Source organism: Phoca vitulina, unplaced genomic scaffold, assembly GCF_004348235.1.
Source record: "Phoca vitulina isolate PV1807 unplaced genomic scaffold, GSC_HSeal_1.0 scaffold1, whole genome shotgun sequence".
Taxonomy (NCBI): Eukaryota; Metazoa; Chordata; class Mammalia; order Carnivora; family Phocidae; genus Phoca; species Phoca vitulina.
This window is the reverse complement of record NW_022589704.1, coordinates 80,033,760-80,058,868: the sequence shown is the minus strand read 5'-3', so window position 1 is coordinate 80,058,868 and position 25,109 is coordinate 80,033,760. Positions and strand designations below refer to the sequence as shown.

Here is a 25,109-nt window from a genome sequence, read left to right as displayed (position 1 = left end):
CCATTCACTTAATTCACTAGAGTTAAGGCTCTTTTGCTCTCCCAGTGAGAATGTTGAGATAAGGAAGAGTTTTCGTTCCTGTCCTGAGGAAGTTTCAGTAAGGTAACAGAAACATTTATAGGGTAACAAATTTTCTGGTGAATATAGCAATGCAATACACAACTAATAAATCATTGAACATTACACCAAAAACCAATGATGTACTGTATGTTGGCTTATTGAATTTAAATTTTAAAAAAATAGCAATGCATTTAAATTATAAGAAAATATGCCATATAGATTATAATTTGCTATTGTAACCCTGTTCTTAAAAAATTCAAATCCGACAAGATAATAACATCACCATTTCCGTAGAGGCTGTCAATCTTGACGTTTCATATTATAAATACTGTTAGAATGGCTAATGTGAGTACATACTGATTCAGCTCCCCATCCTTCCTCAACCGATAAGAAGTAAACAAGCATAACGAGCAGTTATTGAGAACCTTTGGTCAACTGAGGGAGAATAATGTGTATTTTTTCCATCAAAGTTTACTGTAGAGTACAGAACTTTTTTTTTAATTGCATAGAGTCACAGCTTCTATTTGCAAACTTCTATTTCCAGATGCCTTCCCTTCCTCGGTTCTTCCTTTCCTTCCCTCCCCCCCATGCCAACACAAAAGAATTGAGAGTACTAACGGAATTTTTGTTTGTCTTTCACATTAGATGCAACTCCAGTAGTACCTTCACGGGCAGCAACTCCAAGATCCGTAAGAAATAAGTCGCATGAAGGAATTACAAATTCTGTAATGCCTGAATGTAAGAATCCTTTCAAGTTAATGATTGGATCATCAAATGCCATGGGAAGGCTATATGTACAAGAATTGCCTGGAAGCCAGCAACAAGAACTCCACCCTGTCTACCCCCGGCAGAGATTGGGCAGCAGTGAACACGGACAGAAATCTCCATTCCGTGGTAGCCACGGAGGCCTGCCCAGCCCAGCATCGTCAGGTTCCCAGATATATGGAGATGGCTCAATCTCTCCAAGGACTGACCCACTCGGAAGCCCAGATGTTTTCACAAGAAGTAATCCTGGTTTCCATGGAGCTCCCAATTCTAGTCCTATTCATTTGAATAGGACTCCTCTTTCTCCACCTTCAGTAATGCTACATGGTTCTCCTATACAGTCATCCTGTGCAATGGCTGGAAGGACTAATATACCTCTTTCCCCAACCTTGACTACAAAGAGTCCAGTAATGAAAAAACCAATGTGTAATTTTTCAACTAATATGGAAATACCACGAGCAATGTTCCACCACAAACCACCCCAAGGCCCACCTCCCCCTCCTCCACCTTCTTGTGCTCTTCAGAAAAAGCCATTAACATCCGAGAAAGATCCACTTGGCATTCTTGACCCTATTCCTAGTAAACCGGTGAATCAGAACCCTGTTATCATTAATCCAACTAGTTTCCATTCAAATGTCCACTCTCAGGTACCTGTGATGAATGTAAGCATGCCTCCTGCTGTTGTTCCTTTGCCAAGTAATCTCCCTTTGCCAACCGTAAAACCTGGTCATATGAATCATGGGAGTCACATACAAAGAGTTCAGCATTCAGCTTCAACCTCCCTGTCCCCTTCTCCAGTGACATCCCCAGTGCACATGATGGGGACTGGAATTGGAAGGATTGAGGCATCGCCCCAAAGATCACGCTCATCTTCCACATCATCAGATCACGGAAATTTCATGATGCCACCTCTAGGACCCCAGGCCACTTGTAGTGGTATTAAGGTTCCACCCAGGTCACCAAGGTCAACGATAGGGTCCCCAAGGCCATCAATGCCATCAAGCCCTTCTACCAAGTCCGATGGACATCATCAGTACAAGGATATCCCTAACCCATTAATTGCTGGAATGAGTAATGTACTAAGTACCCCAAGCAGTGCAGGTTTTCCTACTGCATCTGCCGGAAGTGGTTCTGTAAAGAGTCAGCCTGGTTTGCTGGGAATGCCTTTAAATCAGATCTTGAACCAGCACAATGCTGCCTCCTTTCCAGCAAGTAGTTTACTCTCAGCAGCAGCCAAAGCACAGCTAGCAAATCAAAACAAACTTGCTGGTAACAACTGCAGCAGCAGTAGCAATTCTGGAGCTGTCGCTGGCAGTAGCAACACTGAAGGACATAGCACTTTAAACACCATGTTCCCTCCTACTGCCAACATGCTTCTCCCGACAGGGGAAGGGCAAAGTGGCCGAGCAGCACTAAGAGATAAGCTGATGTCTCAGCAAAAAGACTCATTGCGGAAAAGAAAACAGCCACCTACCACAGTGTTGAGTTTGCTCAGACAGTCTCAAATGGATAGTTCTGCAGTTCCTAAGCCTGGACCCGACTTGCTGAGAAAGCAGGGTCAGGGTTCCTTTCCCATCAGTTCAATGTCTCAGTTACTACAGTCTATGAGTTGTCAAAGCTCTCACTTGAGTAGCAATAGTACCCCGGGTTGTGGGGGCTCAAATACTGCTTTGCCTTGCTCTGCTAACCAGCTGCATTTTACAGAGCCCAGTGTGAACTCCAGTGCTCTTCAGAACTCACTGACACAGAACATACCTTTGAGAGGGGAAGCCGTGCACTGCCACAGTGCAAACACTAACTTTGTCCACAGTAACAGCCCAGTCCCAAACCACCATCTTGCAGGTTTAATAAATCAGATTCAGGCTAGCGGGAACTGTGGGATGCTCAGTCAGTCGGGCGTGGCTTTAGGAAACTCATTACATCCCAATCCACCTCAGTCAAGAATCTCAACGTCCTCCACTCCAGTGATACCAAACAGCATTGTTAGCAGCTATAATCAAACAAGTTCTGAAGCAGGTATGGTTTTACTAGAGAAAAGTACCCCAAGGTACTAAACTTTTCTACGTTTTTTTAAAATTTGTACCAAAATATTTATTATGATAAGAAATGATCCTTTCCCCGTTGTGAAATTGTCATCATTTCTTTAGTATTTATAACTTTATTTACAGAATGCTAGGGATTTGTCTATTAGAAAAAAAGAACAACCAAGGGGATTCTGTGTGTTTCCGTTATTTGTTGTCAATCTGTGTCATTTTGAATTTTGTTTGACTTTCAGTTGGTTATATAACCATTGGACTCTAAACTGCAAAAGAAGCCATAGAAGGCAGGGTTTCCCGGTTCGTGAGACATGTACTTACTTGGTCTATGCCAACATAAAAGCCGTTTCCCCTAGCTTTTGTTTGTATTCAGGTAAATGACGCTCATCTTGGAAAACCCAAAAAAGAAAAAATAAATGGATTTTTTTTTTTGTTCTTGCTGCTGACCAGAAATAGGTGAATGGATAGGAAAAGGTAACTAGAAGTTGTATGAAGTAGAAAGCTGCCTTCTAATGTGTTCTCTTAACCTAGTTTGCTATCCTTTATTATTATTTGTTTGAGAAAATTCAAAAATGGATATTGGCTCCTCCCTTTTAAAAAAAGGTAATAATTTAAGTTTTCTAATAAAAAAAAGGCTTGAAAACCTGATTTCCAGAATTTTTGATCTTGAAATTGTTTTACAATTTTCTTGTAGAAGTTAACCATTATTTTTACCATTGACATTAAGGTTTTGAACCCAAATTTAATTATATCTCTTCGTCCACTATAATGGAGACAAATTTATTTAAAAGTAGACCCATTAGAAAGAACTGTGTTTTGTGCAATAGATTCATCAGAAATTGTTAGAAAAATCAGGAAAGAAGCACTAAAGAGGTAAATTCATTGAGACATCAGATAATCTGACCGTGAAAATATTAGAACCAATACCCAGAACCCAGCACTAATGATTTGAGAGGTTTGTAGGAAATGACAGGGAGGAAACAAAAGGTAATTGTAGAGACAGTATTACTCAGATACGAAAACAGCGGGCTCTGCAGACCAGATTGCTACTGGAAATGAGAAAACTGCTAGGCTTTTACTAATAAGCTACTGTGTAGATATGTGTAGACTGTAATATACCATCATGCTGCAAAAGCATTAGAACCAACATGTCTGTGTTGCTGATAGTAAAATCCAGTGTTTTCCTTCCTGGTGTCACTACTTAACACCTGCCCTCCTCCACAACTTGTGTTATGTTCTATGTCTGGATGTCAGTGTTTAATGAAGAACTACTCATTGACCCTCTTTTGTGAAAAAGAATATACGATGGAGAAGATAATCGAAATGATTAGTGCCTTCTTGATATTCTTAACCTAAAGAATCTCATGAAACTATTTTGTATGTGTTTAACAGGATCCTTCTTCCAAAGGGGCTTCCAACTTTTCAATGACTCATATTCCTTTTTAAATAATTCTACACGAGTGAAAATTTAATCTTATGCTTTTAGCAGATTAAAGCCACATAAAATCCGTAACTATTTTAAGATATACCGTATTTATTAAGCATGCCTTCAGTCATTTGGATGAGACATTGTTAGTCTCCTTGTATTATATATCTTTACATAATTGATACCCCTTACCTCAACTTACTTTGTTTCAGGTCTGAGTTCATATTGCAAAGTGTATATATTTTATTAATGATGTATTTCAGTTCATCCATAATGGAAAAGACCAACACTTATTTATATTTTTGTTTCTTCTGAATGTTAAGTTTATAGACTTATTTTATATAGTCTTGGACATGTATTTTTTTGTTCCATGAACCTCTGTAAAGCGTCAGATCTGGATTGACAGTGCTGGGAGTGTCAAACACGCAGGTTGAAAAATTTATTAATATGAGAAAAGTGTTAGCATAGAAATAGCTAAATGGGACAAGAATAAATGTCTAGTAATGATATGATGTGACCAATCATGTGTAAGCTAACAGAAAGCATATACTTGATGAAAATCTAGGTCAGTAAGAATTTTTAAAATATTAAACCTAATAAAATTAAATACTAATTAATGTACATAGATCTGATGTGCAGCTGGTTGTGAAAATGGGTAGATTTACTAATTAATGTATCTCTTTTGATGAGTTGAATATTGAAGAAGTCTCTAATGCCATGTTTCTTTTTGATACACAGTAAACTGTGCCAACTGAATGTACTGTCATTATAATTGCTCAGCCTAAATATTTATTTACACTGACATTTATTCATCCATCAAATAAGTACCAAGGCTAGGCATGCAGAGTGAGCCAGCAGATGACAATCACAGCTATCCCTGTAAGTTCAGCTAGGTATTCCTAGCATACCAGTAAGACATCAGAAGAAAAATGCATTTTACTCTTAAAATGTTGCTCGTAGCTATCGAGTACTTATTATGTGCCAGATGATTTACCTATATTACTTCTAATTTGTGTAGTTTCCCAAAGTATAAGGTATTATTGCCCCCATTTTAGAGATGAGTAACTGAGCATCAGAGAACTTAAATAACTGTCCGAGATTATGCATAACTGAATTAAGATTTGAACTCAGGTTCATCTGATCCTAAAATCCATTTTCTTCCCAGCTGTACAAGTTCTTCATCTAAAACATTTAGTAGTCAAAAATGCTGTTTTCACTTGCAAAATCTTTAAAAATGCCCAACAGGTCATGAATTAAAGCACATCAGTGCGTGTTAAAAGCCACATTTGTAAACTTTTGATGCACTTTTAGACAAAAGTCAGTTATTTTTGCCTTCTCTCTGGACTCTGATATCATAGTATATAATGATTAGGATATTTATGTCAACACAGATGAAATGTCCAAACTTATCAAGAGAACTGCCCCTCGTTTGTGAATCACATTTGGTGACCTTTATTTTAATGAATTTGTATCACCTCACTTAATCGGATAAGAATGTGTTTCCTAGTGAGTGACGTGTCAGTAGATCTTTGAAGGAAGCAACTATGTAGATATGAGTTCTGCCCTTCCGAGCATGATAACACAGTGCAGGGGGGAGAAGAGCCCCACAGGAACATGGTCCTACTCTTCTCTATGGTAACGGAGCCTGGACAGAACTCAAGTGACCTGCTCAATCCAGTGCCTTTTCCACTCTCCTAAGCAGCTCAAAAATGTTACAGTAAGACCTCGATTAAGAGAAGAAATCACTTGCTCTGAGAACACTTAATTTGATTGGTAATTTATTTTCAGACACTTCTTTAAAAATTTTTTTCTATTATAAACAACCCAAATACTGATTTTTTTTTAGGCCTATATGTGAATTCTAAAATGTATTACATCTCAAATATGGGAATGGGAGGCAGAGGTAGTAAAAAAAATCAGATAAAAGATATAAAATGCTTAGAAAATATTTCTAAAATTAAAGACTATACAAGACTTTATTAATTCTATTTGGTGTTTTGAAATTGCCTTCCCATGAAAGCTCTCTGAGCACTTTGCTTGTAACGTTTACAGGTTTCTATTAACTTTTTGGATATCAAATTACAAGTAAAGTTTAATATTTCCATGTAACAGATTTAGAAAATGACCAGTAGGATACTTGCTGACATTCCTCAAGTTGTAAAGCAAAGTTCTGGTGGATCTGGCAACCAAACCCCAAAGTTCCTGATTCTCAGTCCAAACATTCAAACTGCTGAATGCAGGTATGTTCTGAAATCCAACAGTAGTGTACGTTTAAAGCAACTTTCCCTTTATGAAGAGAGCCAAGTTTCAGCATTTAAGTGGTTCCAGCATGTGTCCTGTGGTGTTTGGTTTAGGGAGGAATCCAAGAGCAAGTACCCTTGCTTGGCAAATTTTATCAGGCCCGTGCCGCCTGCCTGCTGGCCAGAGAACAAAACCACACGTGCCAGGAACCTCGGCCTCTGCAGAGGACCTAGTCTTGTCAGTGTCCATGTGGCCTGGGGTTTTTTACAATTTTCAAAGAAGAAAAAAGATTTAGACTACTCTGCTCACCAATTTAATAACTGAACCTTACCTTCTCCATTGTGATAATCATGAAATACAACTTTTTCACTTTGAAAGCCCTTTTATATTCTTTTATTTTTTCTAATAAAAAAATATTTAATCAACTCTTCTAAACACATGCGAATAGAATCCTCTGAAGAGGCAGAGTATGAGTTTGTACCAGAAGAGAAAATAATTCAAACATTGATTTGCCTTAACTCTTAGAGATACATGGACTAACAAGAATATAAATAAACCTATGAGTAAATGTATGTTCATGGATATTTATACATATTTTTTAAAAACTCTGGAAAAGAAAGAGTTTTTCTTTCAGCACAAAATACATTTGATTGAAACTCAGTACAGCCATTGATATGGTAGGTATAAGAAAATGAAATAGAGACCACAAAAGAACACCTTGGGTAAAAGACTGCAAAGTAATGAGCTTGGTTTTTTGTTCTATGTGTTTATTTATTCTCAGAACATGCCAGTAAAAAAATAAATAAATAAAGGGACATTGTCATTCCCTACATTTGAAGTTACAGGTGCAAAAAGATTATGGGATAAAAATGCTCAAGAATGGATTGTACTATATAAGTTAGCCGTCTCAGGATACAGGAAGTTTGTGTAGAAATAATTTTCTAGTTTTATAGAGACTAATGTAGAGGGAAGAAGGGCAAAGGCTCCTTTAAGGTTGTGGCTGAATTAATAATAGTTGCTATTAAAAGTATTTCCACCCCAAATTTTTAAATGCTTAGATTTTATCCCTCATCTGATGCACAAGGCTTCTAGGTTCAAAGTTGCCTTCTGCTCTGTTTTTTAACCAAATACCAAAACTCTATTAAATTCTTGATTGTGTGATAAAAATCTATGTCTGTTCTTTCAGTTAAGTTTTCGCAAAATGAGCCATTTCTTCTTTGCTGTAAGATATTTTAACAACAATGTCTTGCTGTTTAAGAAGGTTTCCGATTATCAGGGTAGCACCACTTGTTTTGTTTACATATTCCAGGTTTAATGTTTCCTTGTGTACAAAAGAAGGAGTTAAAATACGTTTGACTTTAGACATTGAGTCTGTATAATCAAAGGTGAAGACAGAACTCAGTGGTGTGATATGTTTGCTGATTCAATGATCTATTTTGTACCTTTCAAAAAATAAATTGTCCCAGTGTGCAAATTGGGAGAATTTTATTCCATTGCAATACACTGAACTCACTTATGAAGTCACTAGAAATCCTTGAGTTCTCTAGGACATGCCTAAGCTACTGTTTACTAAAATCAAGTGGTCTGAAAACATTGACGCAGCTTTAAAAGTACCCAAATTCTAGGCAGTAAATGTTAACTCTACAAGAATTTGACTCATTAAAATTATGCTTAAAAATATTTCTATGGCATCATCAAAAGAGATTTAATTTCCACATGCATATAGTACTAGATAAATCATAGAGTTCTTCCTTTATAGGAACTCATATCAAAACAACATTAATGCCAATCAAGTAAAGAGTAGAGTAAAAATTATTTTGTAAGAACTATACTTCTTGAAAATTCAAAGTAACAACTCACCTTCTTACAGATTAAAAATGGAACTAAACACAGAAGTCTGAAGGAGTTGCTGAGATACTCCTGGGGGAGAGCTGCTCCAGGAAATTTCAGAGTGTCTGTCCAAGACCCATGGGTACAGGTATAAGGGAGCATATTTATCATAGAGACCCTAGAGCAGGACTCTTGTGCTGCAACTCCACAGGGACACCTCTCACACTAGAGAGCCTAATAAACATGCTTCCTGGAGCACAACTCCATAGACCATTCCCCACAAAGTTGAGCAACTCAGAGGCCTGGTTCTAAGGCAGTGTTTTTCAACCTTTTGGTACTTCTTCCTACAGTGAGAAATTAAGTTGCATTATAATCCACTAGAGATATGTTTTTAATGTATAACAAAAGTCTCTTTAAAAAAACTCTTATCATATGTGATATACTCTGAGCTTTTTGATCCCATTCTGTCTTACCCTATCTTATTCTTTTTCTCTAAGACAGTCATGACCCACTGAAATGATTTTGTCACCCACTAATGGAACATGACCCAGCACTCATATATAACATTTTGCACAAAATAATACCCTAGTTATACAATGTATTCTTTTATTTTTTGATTTCATTTATCAAAATATAATGGGGCATACTAAATTGGTTTTGCAGCCCCAGATAGGCCTAAACTGTCTTAGAATATTCCTGAGGTAATTAACTCAGCAAATATTTATTGAGCACCTAGTATGTGCTAAGCACTATTTTAGCACTATAAAGATAAGGTAGTATATAATGGAAGAATACAAATTTAACTGTATTTATAACTCAGAAACTCAGTTTGCTCTGCTCATTAAACAAAACAAGGAGATAGAAGTTCTGAATGGAATATTGAAGCATTTTAACTGACTCTACCCCCATATTCAAAGAGCAGAAATCCCACCAAGCAAGGGGATTTAACCTAATTTCTCAATATTTGTTTCCTTACAATATTTTTTAAAATGTGATAGAAAGCATTTGTAAGAAAACCCAAAACTTTGTTACTTGAGTAAACAATGGAAAATCTCAAGCATTTTTGCAAGTAACAGTTTTCAGAGTGATTCTGTGTGTTAAGAGAGGAAACAGACATGATCAGTAGCAAAAAAAAAAAAAAAATTCACATCGCTCTCTTTTTTTTTTTGTCTGACTCCATTACCACCACAAGACTGATGTTGATGATGACTCAAACATATTCCAGTATTCAAGCTGCATCCCTTCCACTGGTTTTCCACCTTCCCAGCAGCTTCGTCCTGTTAAGGGTAGAGAACATTTCCTTAGATGCTGCATTCAATCTCCTCCCCCTCTTCCCCTTCTCTGAGTGCTTTGGTTTGGGGTCCCTCCCTCCTTCCTTTTAGGGAACAAATAGCCACTAGTCCCTAGGTCTTCCTGCCTACTTCTGGTAAGGGAATGCTAAGAATTTACATCAGGATCCAAAGCATGAGGATAGAAATTGATGTGTTTTTGTAAATACATATACCATGCCATTAAAATAATGTCTTGTTGGAAGATCTAGACTTCTCATACAGGTTATCTTTTTATTTCTTTAAAATCAATCCTTTAAATATAGAGAAAATTTTACTATTTCCATGGGATTGAAAAGTGAATTACATTTATTAGACTCACTAGGGCATGATGTTTTCTCTTGCTTCTACAAGCATTCGTTTTTATTAAGGATTACCATTGACCTTGTTTGCATTTAAAGTACAACTGTCAAAGCAAATGATAAAGGTCAAATGGTGAAGGTGTATCTTTTATATGACTCGTTTCTTAGTTCTTGAATTTTTTTATGGATAAAAATCAGTATTTGGGCATATTAACTTAGAATTTGGGCATATTCACTTAGAAAAAGTTTTCTAACATAAAGTAATATTTATTCTAAATTGGAAATATAGATCAAACTGGTATAATGACATTTTTAAAACACCTTATTTGTCCATTTGTCATCTCTGTGCACATACAAAGATGTGTACAACAATATTAACACTTAAGAACCAACCATAGAAGAGTTTAGCATAATATAAACAATGACTTTTCTTAAAGAATATCAGTGACAAAGAAGAGAAATAAATCTAAAGGGGTAGATATTACCTTTGTCTTAAAAGACAAATTTTTTTTAAATGAGGCAGAAAAAAATCTTAAGAATGAAACTAGTAATCGTAGGAAAATATCCTTTAAAAATCCTAAAAAAAAAATTAACTGGTGCTATTTCGGTATGTACGGACACATATACACTCACACACATCATAAATTACATGTGTGGACAAAGAGTACTCTTTATATCCAGGGATCTACCCCACTGGGCAAGCTACCACTGTCGTTTCCTGATTGTCCTGGTTTATCTCAATCTCTGATTGGGTGTCTAGGCACGTGATCTCACACCAAAAGTTTATTTGGATGGCTTTCGAGTCTTATCTCTGATTTCATTAAAAGCAACAGAGACAGTGAGAAAGAGAAATTATGCCAGTTCATGTTGCTGCTGGCTGGTGTAAAATAATCACTTTTTTTCCAATTAAAGGACTTCTCCAGCTTACTAACTTGTTCCAGGCTCCAGCTGCCTTTTAGTTGTTTAACTACTAAATGTTTAGTGAATAGTTTGCTTAAAAAGAAAAAAAAAAACTTAGCAACTGTCCCTTTCATTAGTTTAAGCACAAAACATCTTGGCTGGAAAAAAAAAAAAAATCAGCTTTAAGAAAACCTTTTTCCCCACAAGCTTCAAGAGACCATACGGTTTTTGTGCAGAACTATGAAGTAGTTTTGCCAGAGAGTGCCTATTCAAGATTAAGTGGTTCAGAAATAAGCAAGCTCCAATTTGCTTCAGATATAAAAATTCAAGGTCCTCTTTGGATGACCCCAAGCATTACTGAGTGACTTGAAGATCTCAGAGTACTTGGAGATGGACCTTTTCCTGTGTAAGGGGATTTTAACTCTCTGGAACACACGAGAGTCTAAAGTAACTTGTCCTCCTCTAATCATCTCCTTTCCTGTCCCTTATCTCCTGGCTTTGGACCAATACTGGAGAATCAGTTTTCACTTTCTCCACAAATGGGTGGTATGCTCTTCCTTACTTCCCATACATATATGCTACACACACAGCATCGAAAGCTCTGATTTCTAGAACTTGAATGCAGGTTTTACGATCTTAATAGATTCATTCAACCAACATTTTTGGAATGCCAACTGCGTGTTAGAGACCATGTTAGGTCTTGGAAATAAGAAGTGATCCTTGCCTTTAATGGTTTAGAAAGATGATTTTAAATTTTTGTGCTGCTTTTTTAAGGCAGCAGGTTTAACCATGGTGGGAAGGTAGGGGTGTGTGGAAAGGCAGCCTACAATATTTTCAGTCACATTTCTTTGTTTTCAGGATAAAAACCTCCATGCACTTTATTATCGCCTTGTCTTTTTTTCTAATGACCTCATTTCTACTTGGAAGCCCTTTCTATCTCCTTTTCTACTCTCAAATCCGGATCAAATGTTACCACTTGTTTAGTTTACTTTAACACCTCCAGTTATATACCTGTTAAATCTCTTAGCATATTGCATTATAGTTACACTAGCTATATGAACAGAGCTTTAAAATTTCCTGATTCATATAAGCTCTCAAAAGGTGTGTATTTGAGAGAGGAAAAAGAAAGACAGGGAGATTTGTGCGTTTATCACTTTTCCTAAACTTTGATTTCCTGCAAGAAAAGGGCAGCATGCTGTTTTTGTTGTTGTTGTTTTGTATCACCATTTCTATCCTTTTGTTCAGCAGAGCATTCATGTTTGTTGTTGAAAATTAGAGAAAATAAAAAACAGGCCTTGATTTACATATTACCCTTAAGAAGCTTGTGGTGTTCACCACCTTCTTGTTTGTAATATAAAAATACACACAGAGTAACCATATTTCTTTATTGTCATTCCTCACGAATATTTATAGATGGAGAGCTTTTAGAATAATGTCCCCAAATGTCTACTTTCTTGCATCCTAAATATGGATGCTTCTCTCTTATAAAAAAAGACAAAAATATTAATAACAGAGACCTCTAAGGAAACCCTACCTCTATGAAGCCTTGCTAGAGTATTTTGGGAAAATTTGTGCTCTGACTGTGGTTAGAGGAATGGTGATCTATACATTTAAATATGTCACTGTTGGTTAACAGATAGGAAAAAAGGCCACAGATAGCAATTACCAGTAAATAAGAGTTGTTATTAGCTTGTTTAAAAAGATGGTTTCCAAATGCAAATAAAGCATAGTGCCTATTTATGGAAATAGCAGCAAACTTTCAGAAGCAATGAAATGTTCAAGGTGTTGATTGTTTTACTACAAATGTGAATTAACATTTAAAGAATTGTACACCATATGCCTACTTCAGCTTTCGAAGTGTTCTTACTCTACTCTGTGAACATAGTCATTGTTTCATGATAATATTTTATAAATATTTATATATTTTTAAACAGAGTTTTTTTTTTTTTAATCTCATTCTTTAAATGAAACACTGAGAACTTAAAAAAACAGACATGACAGCTGGGAAAAATTGCAAAGTCGTACAATATAGAGATATTCTAGAAGGTGTGTTGCATATACATACTTACTACTTACTACTATTACTACATCACCACTACTAACTACAACTACTAATGTAAATAATAATGCTGACAATGATAGCTCTTTTATTTGTATAGACTTTTACACATTACAAGCCTTTCACTTACCTATCTTTGATTCTCACAACAATCATGCCAATCATACCAGTTTTTCCTGAGGAAAAATTCAAAGGTAGCAAAGTATCATATGCAGGAAGATGTTCATCCCTGTGTTATATATAACAATGAAAACATGAAAATATAAATGCCAAACTTCATCAGAATGGTTCAATAAGTATGATCAGTCCATATGATACGAAGTTAAAAAGATTAATACAAATGTCTGTATATCAAAATGGAAAAATTCTGGTGTTATTCTGTTAGAAGAAAACAAGAGGAATATAAAATTATATTTGTGGTACTACTACGACTATGGAAACATTTCTGTATATTTGTATTTGGACAGGCCTCAATGATAACATGGTCAAATATAAAGTTTCTTAGGGCATAGCACAGCAGTACAGTGTTTGAACTACTTTAGAGTTTCAATAACACTGGTGTTGTTCATTATATCATATACGTGTTTAATATAAAATTAAATGCATAAGCCTGTAACAGTATTTGCTGAATGCATATATTACATAATGCATCTCTTTAGGGAAAGAGCTTTTATTAGAAAAAATGATTGTAGGTTCCTTTTCAACAGAACGTGATTCTCCCACTCCATCCCTTGTGCATCTGGATCACCAGGGGTGATTTCAAAGAATACTACTGCTCAGGCTGTACCCCAGGAGATGAGTTTTCAGCTGGTCTGGGATAGGGCCCAGGCATGGTTTTTGTTTGTTTGTTTGTTTGTTTGTTTCAAGTTCTCCAGGTAGTAATTCTATTGTGCAGCTTGGATTGAGAACAGCTAAAACGATTATAATCCTAAGCAACTGAAAGTTTATGTGTTTAAATGTTAAGTTCCTTGAGTTTTCATCTCTAGCGTAAGACTTTCAAGATTAAGAATGCTATTTGGATGGTAGCATTTGGTCTGATTTAAGGAATCCTAAGTACAGAGTATCTTTATGCTATCAGAGTGACGAAGATTAAGAAATAATGATAAAATACAGTGTTGGTGAGAAATGAGCACTGCTATACACTGTTTATAAAAATGTAAATGGAATGTGCATTGATCAGCTTCACTCTAGGGCAGTTTGACAATATGTATCCAAAGCTCTAAAAATATATAAAACCCTTTTATCTCTGGAATTCCATTTCTAAGAATTTATCCTTAGAAAATAATTGAGCATATTGGCGAAGATGAGTTAATAAGAATGTTTATCATAGTGTTGCTTACAATAGTAATTGTAATTTGATTATAAACAATCAAATATCCACAACTGTGGATTGATTAAATTTTGGTATATTGATACATGATAATAGTAAAATGGCTCTGAAGTTAACACAAGTTAACGTGGAAAGATATTCAAAACATATTGATAAAGGAAAAAAGTTACAAAACAACATGATTCCATTTTTGTTAAAATGTGTAATATGTGTATATATGTCTGCATGTGTATAAACATACAGGTGGGAAAAGCTTGAGGAACTACGCACTAACAGTAATAGTTATCTCCATAGGTATTTTTTATTTTCTGTTTTGTACTCTCATGCATATTCCAGTTATTTTTTTTCACTAAAAGCAAGTGGTAATATTATAAATCAAGACCAAAAACATTTTCTTAAATAAAAAATATATTTTGAAAAATAAAGCCTTGTTACCTTTATCTAGCCAATTGAATGAACTACAACACAGATTCCCCTATCCTCACTTTGTCCAGCTTGTGAAGAACAAGCTATTTGTTAGTTAGAAACAGTTATTTCTTTGTATTTTTTTAATATTTCTAAACTTCTTCAATATACGTATTTTCCAAGCTGATTAGGAAGTATAATGTTAGACTTAAGTTTTATTAACAGATTCCGACTCATCTCTGATTATAATTAACCTGATGTAAATCCTCAAAGATGACACGTCAGGAGTTAATTGAAATGTATCTTAATGTATCTTTATGGGGTCATCTTCCTTAACACCCACAATTAATAAGTGGTTTGGTTTGTTTCCTTCTTCATTCCAGGCGGTTCAGGATCGTCGTCCTCCATAGCCATAGCCGGAACCAGCCACCCCGCCATCACCAAGACAACATCTGTTCTTCAGGATGGTGTCATAGTTACCACCGCAGCTGGAAACCCACTGCAGAGTCAGCTGCCTATTGGGAGTGACTTTCCTTATGTTGGCCAGGAGCACGCACTTCATTTTCCATCCAACAGCACTTCAAACAACCATCTTCCACACCCCTTGAACCCCAGCCTCCTCAGTCCTCTACCTATCTCTTTGCCAGTGAATCAACAGCATCTCCTAAGCCAGAATCTATTAAATATCCTCCAGCCTTCAGCAGGAGAAGGCAAGTCTGAGATCAACCTCCACCCTTTAGGTTTTCTCAACCCGAATGTAAACGCTGCTTTAGCTTTCCTCTCTGGTGACATGGATGGGCAGGTATTGCAGCCCGTTCACTTTCAGCTCTTAGCGGCCCTGCTTCAGAACCAAGCCCAAGCAGCTGCCATGCTTCCCCTGCCATCTTTCAATCTGACCATCTCAGATCTCTTGCAACAGCAAAATACCCCTTTACCCTCATTAACACAGATGACAGCCCCACCAGACCGTTTGCCAAGCAATCAGTCCGAGAGCAGCCGAGCTGAGACCCTTTTAGCCAGCCCCCTGGGGAACCCTTTACCAAGCTTTGCAGGCAGTGACACTACTTTTAACCCCCTGTTCCTCCCAGCTGTCACTGGGGCCTCAGGATTAATGGCCTTGAATCCCCAGCTGTTGGGAGGTGTCCTGAACTCAGCATCGGCCAACACCGCTAATCATCCAGAGGTTTCCATAGCAACTTCCTCCCAGGCAACCACTACCACAACCACTACATCATCAGCAGTGGCAGCACTGACTGTCTCAACACTTGGTGGGACAGCAGTGGTGTCAATGGCAGAAACATTGCTGAATGTATCTAATAATGCTGGGAGTACACCTGGTCCCGCTAAACTCAACAGTAACTCTGTGGTGCCACAGCTACTTAACCCTCTACTGGGGACAGGTCTGCTTGGTAAGTTAAATTGTTTCACAAATTTTTACAAAAGAAACGTTTTTCTAATTCTATTTTCTCCTCCTTTAAAAACTCCATTTTGTCACACTATTTTTTAAAAATGCTTTTGGTATGTCACAGCTTGCTTAAGGAACTAAATATAATAACACCCCCACACATCCATAGTTATACAAACACAAGAATGACTTTTTTCCTTTTCCCCTACTCTAGCAGTACTAAATATCACCTTAATCTGCTTTCTCTGATCTTCTAATTCTGATGCCACTTAAACCTAACCTACCTATCATTCTCTTAAGCCAAGTAGAGTCTTATTTTTCAAACAATAAAGCACAGGTCCATCTTAAAAATAACTTTTATTTGAACTTTAGTTGGTGTGGCATCACAGGGTTGGTATGAGCAGCTGCACTGTGGATGGAAACAGCTTGAGGAAGTGTTTTGTCCAGGTGATCCCTAATAAACAAAACGAAATGCTTATCCAGCAAAATAAGAAACAAGGCATAAAAACATTCAAAGATAAACTCTGCCCAAGTTCAAGGAAACAGACAGTCTCAATAGCTGCGGTTAGATTGCCTCAGAGAGTGTAATTCTTTAGAACTTTGTGGCTTACAAGCAAAATCCTTCATGTAGAGTATTCTATCACCAAAAGGTTAGAAAATAATGTCAAGTATGTCCAACTGACTCATGCAGGCAACTATAATATTAAGTACCGAGATGGTGTCCATAAAGTCTGGAAACAGGCAAATATACATGATATTGCCACAAGGGCATCTTCAGTACATAAAAACTAATAATAATATATTTCTTGAGTTTATGGACACCTTTATAATACAGTTTACTAACTTTATGGTTTACTAGTTGCTATAGTTTATAAGCTCGATTTGGCATTGAAATCAACAGTTAAATAATTTAAAAAGCATTACAGATTTACATATTTCAAGTTACGAGACAATTTCAATGACATCATCTTCAAGAGCATTTCAGTATAATTTCCAAACAAGTGAATGAATATAAACGTAGTCATTAACTAATCCCGTCTGTATAACATTTATTTTAATGATTACAATGAATTCTTTTGTATTGTTAGCTTTCGTTACAATTTTAATTTTAGGTGACCAACCTTTTTCTTAAAAACAAAATATGTATTTCTAGGCCAAATCTGATTTTATTTGGTGGTATTTATTGATGACTGTGGCTTGAGAACTAAATTTTGTAAATAAGGCCTATTCAGACCCATTCATTTTAATAATTTGCTCAAAGACTTATGATTACTAAAACATTTTAGGACTAATTTCAACCTTTAGTTTCAAGTGCTCTAGAAAAAATAATTTCAAGGAATTATATAACACTGAAGCTCAACATATAGGGATTGGCTAATGGATAGAGCAAAGACTAAGTAGTGTCTCCAGGATATAAAATTAGAAAAACTGATTATGAAAGACAAAATTAAGTAATAAAACTCCTCTTTATTTACCACTTAGGAAGACCTTGAGGAGAAAAAGAGAAAAGAATGACCACATCAGGTCTAGTTTTCAGTTTTTGTTGCAGGAATCCTCAGGTGCAAAGATAGGCATAGGATCTCCAACGAGTCACATTGACTTACATTTTATGTCTTTCAAACTATAGGTGACATGTCCTCAATAAACAATACTTTGAATAACCATCAACTGACTCATCTGCAGTCGCTGTTAAACAACAATCAGATGTTTCCTCCAAATCAGCAGCAGCAACAGCAACTTCTTCAGGGGTACCAGAACCTGCAGGCATTTCAAGGACAGCCCACAATTCCTTGTGCGGCTAACAGTAACCCCATGGCTTGTCTGTTTCAGAACTTTCAGGTACTCTCCTTCGCTGGGTTCCTCGAATAGCAAATAATGTCTAGGTCTGTTGAAACACTTAATTGGGGAGAAGAGAAGAGACGGGAGAAGGAGGTCATGTGTCCTCTCACCTCCATTTACTATTATTTCCCGATAATGAATATTGTTCAACATTCTAGTCTTTTCATGGAGGTTATTTTATTTTGTCTGAGGTATCTCTGTGGTCCTTTCAGAGCTGATAGTAAAAACTGATCGTAGGATCCTCTTAAACCCTTTCGCGGTTTCCATCGCTCTCCTGATTGAAATCCGTATCTCTCACCTGCTGGCTCGGCCTCAGTCACCAGCCCCAGCCCTTACGACCCACCCTGGCTTCCACTACTTAGTCTTTCTTTAGTTCTACAAGCTGAATACATTCCTGATAGATTAAGGAGATGAAAAGAGTAACACTTAATAAATAAAAAAAGAAAATATACAAGTATTTTTTAAATAGCCTTGAGGTAGAGAAGGTTCTTTCAGTAAGGCACAAAATCAAGAAGTCAAAAAGAAGTAATAGGGTTGAATATTTAAAACTTTAACATCTCTGTATGATAAGGGTATTGTAAATGAACTTAAAGACAAGTGGCACCTGGCAGAAAAATACTTGCATAATAATGGCAAATAATTGACATCCATCATAGAAAAAAAGCTCCTACAAATCAGGAAAAAAAAAGGTAATTGATTAAAAAAATGAGCAATAGATCTGAACAGAAAATTCACAGAAAATGAAAAATAAATTATTAATGAACATATGAAAAGAGTAATCAGAGTTATACAGATTACAACACTAATGTGTCCATCAGATTGATTGATATCCCTTACTGACAGTAGTGTGGAGAAATGGATTCTTTTAGATACATTGTTGGTCTGATTGTATGCTGATACAGTTCTTTTGGAGGTTAATTTGATAGTTTATCAGGTTTTTAAATATACGTATCTTTTGATGCAGAAGTCCAGCCTCTTTGTATCTATTTTTAGAGAAATCTTCCAATGTGAACAAAAGGGCACATGCTAGAATGTTCATTACATATGATGTGTGGCAGCAAAAATTAGAAACCTCTTAAGTGTCCATCAGTCTGTAAATAGTTAAATATATTATGATATATCTGTCTTTCTAGTAGTTTAAAAGGTCTAGGTAGATTTACATAACTGATACGGAAAGATCCACAAGAATGCAAGACTTTAATACTGTGATATTATAGAACAGTACTAAAATACTATACCATTTATGTGAAAGAAGAAAGGAGAGAAAACTAGATATATACCTACATACCTTAATGTATTAAACGTAAGTGTCTGCAAGGATGCACTCCAGCACTGATTATTTCTGAGAAAGGAAATGGAATTGGGAGTGGGATGGGAAAGTCAGGTTTGGGTGGGGAGTAGTGGTAAATAACATTTTTATCTTTTTTGACAATGAGAAAATACTCAGATACATCTTATGTAATAAAATAATTTAGAAGGGAGGAGGAAGTGCCCAGCCATGTCACTGAGAATTTCAAGCAAGTAGATAAAGCCTGAAGAGAATCCCCTAGATTTGGGACATCACCACTAACAGGTAGAATTCAGTTTTTGTGGAGTAGTAGGAGCACAAGACAGATTGCAATGGATGGAAGGATAAAAAGGTTAGGAATTAAAGAGTGTGGATTACTCTCAAAAACTTAACTATGAAGAACATAAGAGTAAAAGGGTGGTGCCCCAAGGCAGATGTAGGTTGAAGCAAACTTTTAAAATATGGAAGCTATGCACATGTTGTATGCTAAAGGAAAGAGCCCCCCCCCCAAAAAAAAGTGGAAAAGATTGAACATAATGAAGAGAAGGGATGACAGATGAGGCAAAATCCCTGAGGAGTGCCTTGGGATCCAGAGCATAAATGGAGGACTTACCCTCAGAAAGCCGAAGAGACCCCTCTTACACTGGGAAGCAGGGCAGGATTTGGGGCATGTATAGTTGCAGAGAAGTATGTGCTGTGAGGGGGTAGGGAGTAGCAGAGTATAAGAACTACGAGAATTCTTAACCTATCAACTCCATTTTCTCTGTTAAGTAAGGTTATCCACTAAGAATAGTGCTGGAGATGGTGGAGCAGCCAGCTGGAAGAAGTGGATAAAGATTTGAATAGTTGTGAAGGAGAATATTACCTAACTAGAGGATCATCAGATTGATGGAAACAATAAGCCCCCTGCTGTAGTTGAAAGCCTTAAGTTCCTAGACAGATACTCAGCATTCTCACTGTGTCTAAAGATAGCAGGCAGTTAAATTGATCCCAGATTGAGATTTTATCTGGTAGGTGTGGACAGTGGGAGAATAACAAGAGAGTGGTTGATGTGCTGATGGATCCCAGGTTCTGGTTTAGTGGGAAAGGATGCGAAGACAAGAAGGGAGAAATCACTGAGGAGAAAATCCAAAGTAGCAATGATCTGGAGCAGCAATTTTTAGGTGGGGTTGGTGCAATTAGAATAACCTTAGGGACTTTTCCAAACTGCACTCATCCTTCCTGTCCTGAGCATTGATATTCTTACCTGCTGGGCATTCCCTCCCTGCCTCTCTTCCCAGTTAAGAATCACTTCTATAGAGAGCCATTGTCACTGCTGACAGCATGGGGGTGTCCCCCAGTCAGTAGCCTGGTAAGGTTAAAGAGTAGGTGTCACTATTCTATCTGAACTCTTCAAAAATACAGTGTTGTATCAGAAATATTTTATCATTAAGAGTGTATATATATATAGAGAGAGAGAGAGCGAGAATTTTCTTTTGGCTTATGTTGTATTTCAGTAGAAATATCAGTGACTTAGAACTCCTTTTCAAAATTTGGTTCCCTTTGTAATTTGAGGAGTGCTGGTGACTGACTTGTTTCTCTCTTTGATTTCCAATGTTGTAAAACCTGCAATGACACTTAAATATGTGGAGTCATGGGGCACCTGGGTGGCTCAGTCTGTTAAGTGGCCGCCTTTGACTCAGGTCATGATCTCAGGGTCCTGAGATTGAGCCCTGCATCGGGCTCCCTGCTCAGTGGGGAGTCTGCTTCTCCCTCTCCCTCTGTGTGTGTGTGCGCTCTCTCTCTCTCTCTCTCTCAAATAAATAAATATTTTTTAAAAATATGTGGAGTCATTACCTGAAAGCAGTTTGTGTACAACCACCTCAACTTTAACTTTTCTAGAGAATGTTTGGTAATGATGAGTTCTTTATTTTTTATCTATCTATCTATTTTAGAAATATATCATTTATTTGTATTTATTAAAAAGATTTATTTTAGAGAGAAAGGAGAGAGTGCATGAGCAGGGGGAGGGGCAGAAGGAGAAGGAGAGAAGCAGACTCCTCACTGAGTGCAGAGCCCTGACCAGGGGCTTGATCCCAAGACCCCGAGATCACCACCTGAGCCAAAACCAAGAATCCGACACTCAACTGACTGAGCCGCCCAGGTGCCCCAATGATGAATTCTTTAAAAAAAATCTGTGAAATGATTTCAACCAAAGAAACTACCCAAATATAATCAAGACACAAACTTTTCCATGCAGAGTGACTTTTTATTTCATTTTGAGCCTTGTCCTTTCTTTATATTTCTCTCCTTGCTACATTTGTTTGCCTTTTGGTAAATCTTAAAATTATGGTCTTTCTTTTTGAGGTCTTTAAAAACTTTTCTCTCTCTCTCACTGCTTCCTGTCTGTTTCTTCAAGGTGAGAATGCAGGAAGATGCAGCTCTCCTAAACAAAAGAATAAGCACTCAGCCGGGGCTCACGGCACTTCCTGAGAATCCAAACACTACACTTCCACCTTTCCAAGATACATCTTGTGAGTTGCAACCGAGGATTGACCCATCTCTTGGTCAGCAGGTGAAGGATGGCCTCGTTGTGGGTGGCCAAGGTGATGCTTCTGTAGATGCCATTTACAAAGCAGTTGTGGATGCAGCCAGCAAAGGAATGCAGGTTGTCATCACCACTGCAGTCAACAGTACAACTCAGATCAGCCCCATTCCAGCTCTGAGTGCCATGAGTGCCTTCACTGCCTCGATTGGTGACCCATTAAGTCTCCCCAGTGCTGTCAGTGCGGTCATTCATGGACGAAACATGGGCAGTGTCGATCATGACAGTAGGCTGAGGAATGCAAGAGGGGCTCGGCTGCCCAGGAATCTGGACCATGGGAAAAACTCAAATGAAGGAGATGGGTTTGAATATTTCAAGTCAGCAAGTTGCCACACATCCAAAAAACAGTGGGATGGGGAGCAAAGCCCTGGAGGGGAGCGAAACAGGTGGAAGTGTGAGGAATTTTTAGACCATCCAGGCCATATCCACAGTAGTCCTTGTCACGAGAGGTCCAACAATGTCTCTACACTGCCATTTCTGCCTGGGGAACAGCACCCAGTACTGTTACCACCAAGAAACTGTCAAGGGGATAAAATTCTGGAGGAAAATTTCAGGTATAATAACTACAAAAGAACTATGATGAGTTTTAAGGAGAGACTAGAGAACACTGTGGAAAGATGCGCACACATTAATGGGAACAGACCTCGACAGAGTCGGGGCTTTGGAGAGCTGCTGAGCACCACAAGGCAAGACCTGGTCCTAGAGGAACAGTCTCCAAGCTCCTCAAATAGTTTGGAAAGTTCTCTAGTCAAAGACTACATCCATTACAATGGAGACTTTAATGCCAAAAGCATTAATGGGTGTGTGCCTAGCCCTTCAGATGCTAAAAGCATTAGTAGTGAAGATGACCTAAGGAATCCAGATTCCCCTTCTTCAAATGAGTTAATGCATTATAGGCCAAGGACGTTCAACGTTGGCGACTTGGTCTGGGGCCAAATCAAAGGACTTACTTCTTGGCCTGGAAAATTAGTAAGAGAAGACGACGTTCACAATTCATGTCAACAAAGCCCCGAGGAAGGGAAGGTATACCAATCTTTATCCATTGTCAAATACTAACCTTTGTTCAGATATCAATTGTTATTTTTTGTTGTCATCACTTTGGATTCTTTGGATTTGAAATTAGCATTCTTCATGACTCATTGAGGTCTCACAAACTTCTGGAGCATAAAATGAAGAGGGGATGGTTATAGTCACCAAAATGTCATATCAAGGGGTGAGTTGTGAAGCCTTTGTAGATCCCACTAGGGCCTCTAACCCAGGAACCAGATTTCCCGAATTTTGTTAATTCTGCCTTCCTTCCCTGCATGTACCTAACTCTTCATTCCATACACAGAGGATGAAGGCAAGTGGCAAGGACTGGGAAAAAATCTGGTGGCCTTTGGAGTCCAGGAGTGTGGCAGAGATAGGGTAACAGGAAGTGCTGGGGGATGGCATCACACAGGACACACAGAACTGAGGAGAGGGTAAAACCCAGTGCAACTGCAGCCGTTTCTGGAAGCAGCCGGTGACGTCTGTGTTCAGAATGGTGTCTCCTTTCAGGAAAAGTTCTGGGCCTTTATAACATATGGAAACGTTTAACCCCGCAGTCTGGTTCTACTTAACACAATCTGATCATATAAATTAAATGAAAACTTCTCCATGAGACTACCATTCAATTTAGAAGAAATTAGTAGGGGTCTTCTGGGTTCCCCCCCTCCCCCACAATTGGTAGAATTGGTTCACTAGGTGAGAAAGATGCAGAATGTTTGAAGCAGATAGAAAAATTTATATCTGACCAGGACGAGATAACTATGCACATTCTCCACATACGATGAGGAAACAATTTTTCATCTCCTTAGGAAATAAAAATTACTCTTACAAATATATATTATTCTCTTAAAGAGTATATTACATAAAGCTATTTCAACTCTGTTCATACCTCCACTGGCACTTAGGTTTAATGGCAGGAAACCAAAAACATTTTTGCCAGCACAATAAAAAGATTGTCTTTCTCCAAATGACCAGGAGGTCCTTAAACCCGTTGCTTATAATGCCTAATATATACTTGTCAGGATACGCTCTGGGCATAGTGTTTCTACGTTTGATAAGAAAATGAATTCCATACCCCTATTCACAAAACATTTTATTCTCTAATCTCTCTGAGACCAGACAAAACATTCTTTAGGTTGATAAACCTAAATATTTTTGACAGTTTATTCAAAAAGTAATTAGAAACAGCAAAATTGGGCTTTTATGATATAAATGGACTGCTCCAAATATAAGATGTAGACACTGAACTATTTTACAATTTTTGTGCAAATGAAACCAAGTCTTTTTTAAGTGCCATTTTACAATAAGCTTAACGAAAGAAAAGATTATGGCCTCCCTTTCCTGGAATCATTCTTCCTATCTTAAATGCCTTGTCTAAATATCTTTTTATGTCCTCAGGAGAATAAAGGCATGTACTTTTAACACATTTCACATTAAACAATGGTCCTAATCTTCTGATTAGTCTGTGTTTGCAAACTCCTGGAATTGAGTTACTCACTGATGTTTGGGGAGATACACTTTAAAAAAAAATCATTATCTGAGAGTCCAAGAAACATTTATTTTGCTTCATTTAAATAAGCAACTGGTTTTCACTCACTATACAATAATAAGTGTTTTAAAAAATCCAGATTCTTCTTCCTTATTGGAGGCAATAGATGAATTTCTAACAGGGAACATAAAATTGTTTCTATCAACTCAAATATTCCCCTCACCACCCCCCACCATCTGACATTGTAATTTTGCATTCTGACAGCCTTAGTATCAAAACCTTGATATCATGACACACTAAAAATATTTTTAGTAATTCAAAAAAAATAATTTAAAGCACACAATTAGAGGTGCAAAACTGAAAACATATAATAAAATATTGATAACACATGAAATATTTATCTATCATTAAAAAGGAAGGTATAACAGCTTAAAAGCTCTAGGGCACTTAACATTTTTAAAAAACCTCTGGTCTTCCCAGGACCTACCTCACTTTTGCACATTAAAAAAACAAAACAAAGTACTATTTCACAAGCACTCTTTTTTCTTCTATAGTTCACAAAACAAAGGAAGGGCTTCCTCATACCTTATTTAATGATGCCCAGCAAGCCAAGCAGTTTTCTCAATTTAGAAGACCAGAAAAGGTGAAATTTCAAACACAAGTCTGTCTGACTTCAAGCCAGATGGCCTTTGCTTGATGTCTTGGTAATCCTGGTTCATCAAGAAAAAATTAAACTATATTCAATATCTGTGTAAGACAAAGCATGGTCTTTTTGAAAAGATATCCAGTAATA

General features: G+C 37.2%; 1 protein-coding gene across 3 annotated transcripts in view; it reads left to right on the top strand.

The window, feature by feature from the left end:
• Positions 1 to 25,109, top strand: part of MBD5 (methyl-CpG binding domain protein 5) — a 138,639-nt gene that overhangs the window by 92,830 nt on the left and 20,700 nt on the right. For 2 of the 3 annotated variants that reach the window (XM_032410836.1, XM_032410827.1), the window contains 4 exons: positions 706 to 2,841; positions 15,066 to 16,091; positions 17,715 to 17,926; positions 21,613 to 22,821. In XM_032410836.1, coding sequence (XP_032266727.1) covers positions 706 to 2,841; positions 15,066 to 16,091; positions 17,715 to 17,926; positions 21,613 to 22,821 — 4,583 coding nt within the window. The remainder of the gene's footprint in view (positions 1 to 705; positions 2,842 to 15,065; positions 16,092 to 17,714; positions 17,927 to 21,612; positions 22,822 to 25,109) is intronic. The other variant, XM_032410845.1, reaches the window with a different exon arrangement.